Source organism: Crocodylus porosus, unplaced genomic scaffold, assembly GCF_001723895.1.
Source record: "Crocodylus porosus isolate Cpor-Errol unplaced genomic scaffold, CroPor_comp1, whole genome shotgun sequence".
Classification (NCBI taxonomy): domain Eukaryota; kingdom Metazoa; phylum Chordata; order Crocodylia; family Crocodylidae; genus Crocodylus; species Crocodylus porosus.
In genome coordinates, this window is record NW_017728928.1 from 11,694,261 (window position 1) to 11,698,423 (window position 4,163).

The 4,163-nt window shown below is 48.4% G+C and overlaps 1 protein-coding gene across 1 annotated transcript in view; it reads left to right on the plus strand.

Annotated features, from left to right (window-relative positions):
* KCTD2 (potassium channel tetramerization domain containing 2) overlaps positions 1-4,163 on the plus strand; it is a gene marked incomplete at its 5' end in the record, with an annotated part of 15,930 nt that overhangs the window by 6,775 nt on the left and 4,992 nt on the right. Inside the window, one exon of the mRNA XM_019542812.1 lies at positions 3,311-3,436. Coding sequence (XP_019398357.1) covers positions 3,311-3,436 — 126 coding nt within the window. The remainder of the gene's footprint in view (positions 1-3,310; positions 3,437-4,163) is intronic.

Sequence of the window (4,163 nt, forward strand, 5' to 3'; positions counted from 1 at the left end):
CCTTGCTCCTGTGGGACGCTCCATCTGCCCGACCATCGCAGCATTCACCAGCCATGCTGGTATCTCAAGGTATGTAGAAAAAACATTTAAAGCTGTGTCTGTGGCTGAATTGCTGATTCTCTAAATCGGCATCGAATTTTCAGATTTTGATTCGGCTGAATCAAATTGGGATAGTGATCCCAATCATTGTCCCTGATTCAGGCCAAATCCGAATTGAATACGGCCTGTTTTGCACACCCCTTACTAGTGATCCATGTAGCCCTGTGGCATGAGACCAGAGTAGGAGGATAGATTAAACAGAGAGTGAAACTCATTTCATTGTTTCTCCTTCCACGAACAAACCTGTCTGTGTAAGATATCAGCCTGCCCCATATGAAACAGCTGGCTGGGGAAGAAGAGCCATTTCCTGAATCTGCAAGAGTTCGTTCATTTTTCTTGAACCCTTTTGTATCCTTGTTAGGTTTCTGAAAAGCTCTTCCCTCCTCCCACTTTTTTTATGCATCTTTGGCTTTTATTCAAGAGAAATTAGAGCGCCAAGGAGAAAGGAAATGAGATTTTCTGCAGGGTTCAGCAGCAATGTCCAGTCATCCACCCATGAGGTGTTGAGTGATGTGAGAAATACTCTTCCCTGCCAGTGTTGAACGTGCTGCCTTTGCAGCACTGCTAGTTTGCTGGCCAGGTGTCGGTGGAATTACATAGGGCATAAATCGGCTCCAAATAGGTATCAGAATCCAAACCTAGTTCCTTTGTACTTCTGAACTCCAGCAGCCAGGTTGGCCTATATTAATGGCCTATTAAGGGATGATCTAAATGATTTGTAGCTGAGTTTCCTTCCAAGACTGACCTGCTTCCTGCAGTGTCCTTTTGAAATGAAACATGCTGACACCAAATGACTCACAGGGCTAGGAATAACTCTACCAAGGATGGCACCTTCACTTCTAGGGCAGGTTTCCAAATACAGTTTTGTTGGATTATGACTGAAAAGTACTACAGTAAAAGCCCTGTTATCCGGCATTTCATTAACTAGCACTTCCATTAACCAGAATTTCCAGCTGGCCAGGTGGGGAGGGGGAAGCTCTTGCACAGCTGCTGCCACTGCTCTACGTACAGCTGCTGCCACCCACCCCCACCATCTCCCCACTCCATGTCCAGCCAGCAACCCCTGTGCCTCAGATAACTGGCATTTTTAAATTACCGGCACCCCCTGTTCCCCACTCATGCCGGAAAACGGGGCTTTTACTATACCATGTAGTAGCAATGTGTAGTAACCCTTGTGAAAGAAGCTTGATGGTTCTCAGTCCATTTTTAATTGGACAAATGTCCACACAACACTTGACATAATTAGCACAGGCACTGAGCACTGACCAGAGCAGGGAGATAATTGAATGCACAAAAGCAGACTGGTGAATGAGTGGTTAGGCTGCAGTACTGCAGTGAAGGACCTGGGGGTTACAGTGGACCATAAGTTAAACATGAGCCAACAGTGTGCTCTTGTTCCAGAATAAACAAAGCCAACAGCATCCTGGATTTCATCAACAGGAGTGTCTTGCAAATCAGCGGAAGCGGTTCTTGCATTTGATTCAGCACTGGTGAAGCTTCACCTGGAGTATTATGTCCAGGTTGGGCCCCGCATTTCAAGAACAATGTAGACAGTTTAACTCCAGAAAGAGTCCAGTGCAAAGCAGTAAAAATGATTAAGGGCCTAGGAAGCATGACATGAAGAAAGGCTGAAAGAACTAAGACTATTTAAATAAAACCAAGGGGATCTGATAAGTCTTCACGTACCTGAAGGGTGATTGTAAAGAAGATGGAGACAGACTCTTCTTTCTTCAGGCTTAGCATGACACAGACTACTTTGATTATTCTAGAGAGATTTATAATCTACATCTGTCCCTTGTTAAAAGGCAAGGCTTCCTGTTTTCCAAAATCCTTTATAGAACCTTGTGATGTATAACAGTCTTACATAGTCTTATGCTCGGGCATAAGATTCCTACCATTTTTTTTCCACATTTGTGGATTTCGCATCCTGAAAGAGTGGGGCTGAGAAATGCTAGTGCCAGCTAGGCCTTTCACTCCAGTACTTTGCTTCAGTGCAATTATAAGCAGTGCTGTAGCAACAAAATTTGGTGCCTGGGGCAAAGCCCACAGCAGCAGCCTCCCCTTGCCCTGCACACAGATCGGTGGGGGGTGCACATGCCCCCTGGGCCTCTGCTGGGGTGCACACAATGGTGGGAGCCCCCCCAGACAAGCTACCTAGGCTCAGATTGCCCAGCCAGGGCCCCATTCACTCCAGCCCCTGCTTCTGCATGACCCCCTCACCACTGGGGCCTCTATCTGCCCCCCTTCACAGAATCAGCTGATACCTGACTGCCGTCCTGGGCGGCCAGTGATCACATGCCAGGCTGTGATCCTGGCTGTGCACATGCCTCTGCTGCAGCTGCCTGCAGCCCTACCGGCTGCCCTGCATTTGGTGGGGGGCTGAGCCCCATTAGCCCTGGCCTTCCGCCACCTAGCTGCCCTTCTTTTATCCCCATGCCCCCAAATGAGTTTGCTGCTCCGTCCCACACCCCATCCCAGCTGCATAGCACCTGTTGGTGCCCCTTTGCTTTGGCACTCACCTTCCCCCCCCCCCCAACACACACACACACCTCACCCCACCCCTCCCTTTTGCTACAGCACTGATTACAAGTATAGAGCAGAGAGAATTCCCTGGTCACAGAGTCCACTCCCTTGTTGTCACAAGTACCTACATCAGATAACCCCACTCACACTGATCAACCTTTATCTTAAAAAGTAAGTTGATAAAGAATAGGGTAGTTTGCCAGGTGTTACTGAGTTGCCTCCCAAATCACCCCTTCTAACCCCAACACAATCATGAGGCACAAAAACAGAAAAACACAAACACCCTATAATGCTAGATGAAAGCTGAGGAAAGCATCCTGTAGTCTTTCAGTCCCCAGTGCCTGGGAGAGCCCACTGCCTTAAACATTTGGATTTAGGGTGATGTATTAAAAAAACTCTGATTGATATTTTTCTCCGAATTGGAAAATGCATGTGATCAGTATTTTGCCCTGCTGTTCAGCTTCCAGCAGAGGGCAGTGTAACACTTCCTGTTCCTGACCTAGGCTGCACAGACCATTTCATGGGAAAGCTGGTAACAAAGACAACCTTAGTCCTGTTGAAACTTTGGTTCATACTGGGCCCAACCAGCCTGTTATTCCTTGTTATACAGCACTGGGGCCAAAGCAGGGCTTATTATGTATTACTGCATTTCTTCCTTACCTTCTTTTGGTTGTTTCCGGTTCCTCAGCTCATCAGCATTGGATCATCTTATAACTATGGAAATGAAGACCAGGCAGAATTCCTCTGCGTTGTCTCCAGGGAGCTCAATAACTCTACCAATGGCATTGTCATAGAACCTAGTGAGAAGGCAAAGGTGAGGCACTGGAGAAAGTGCATGATCCACAGTTCCCCTGTGCCCAGGAAAAACCAACTTTCTCTGTAGCCCACATGATGACAAGAGGCCTGACATGAATTCTGTGCACACATTTGTTCATATCCTTCACCCCCCCCATCCTGAGATCTCTGCAGTTTTGTCACATGATATTACAGCAAATCTAGTTTCATAGTTGGTAGGGTTGGAAGGGACCTGAGCAGATCATCAAGTCCAACCCCCTGCCATAGCAGGACAGAGCACTGGGGTCAAATGAGCCCAGCAAGGTGTTCATCCAGCCTCCTCCTAAAGACACCGAGGGTAGGAGCCAGCACCACTTTGCTTGGAAGTTGGTTCCAGATCCTAGCCGCCCTGAAAGTGAAGTAGCGCCTCCTGATGTCTAATCTGAATTTACCCTCTGCCACCTTGTGACCATTATTCTTAGTCACTCCTGGCAGTGCTTGGGGAAACAGGGACTCCCCCAATGCCTGCTGGTCCCCTCTGACTAGTTTATAACAGGCCACTAGATCCCCCCTCCTCCTTCTCTTGTGGAGGCTGAACAGGTTCAGGTTCCGCAGCCTCTCATCATAGGGCCTGCCCTGCCACCCCCCGATCATGCGAGTGGCCTCTTCTGGACCCTCTCCATGCTGTCCACATCCCTATTGAAGTGCGGCGCCCAGAACTGGACGCAGTACTCCAGCTGTGGCCTGACCAGTGCCGCATAGAGGGG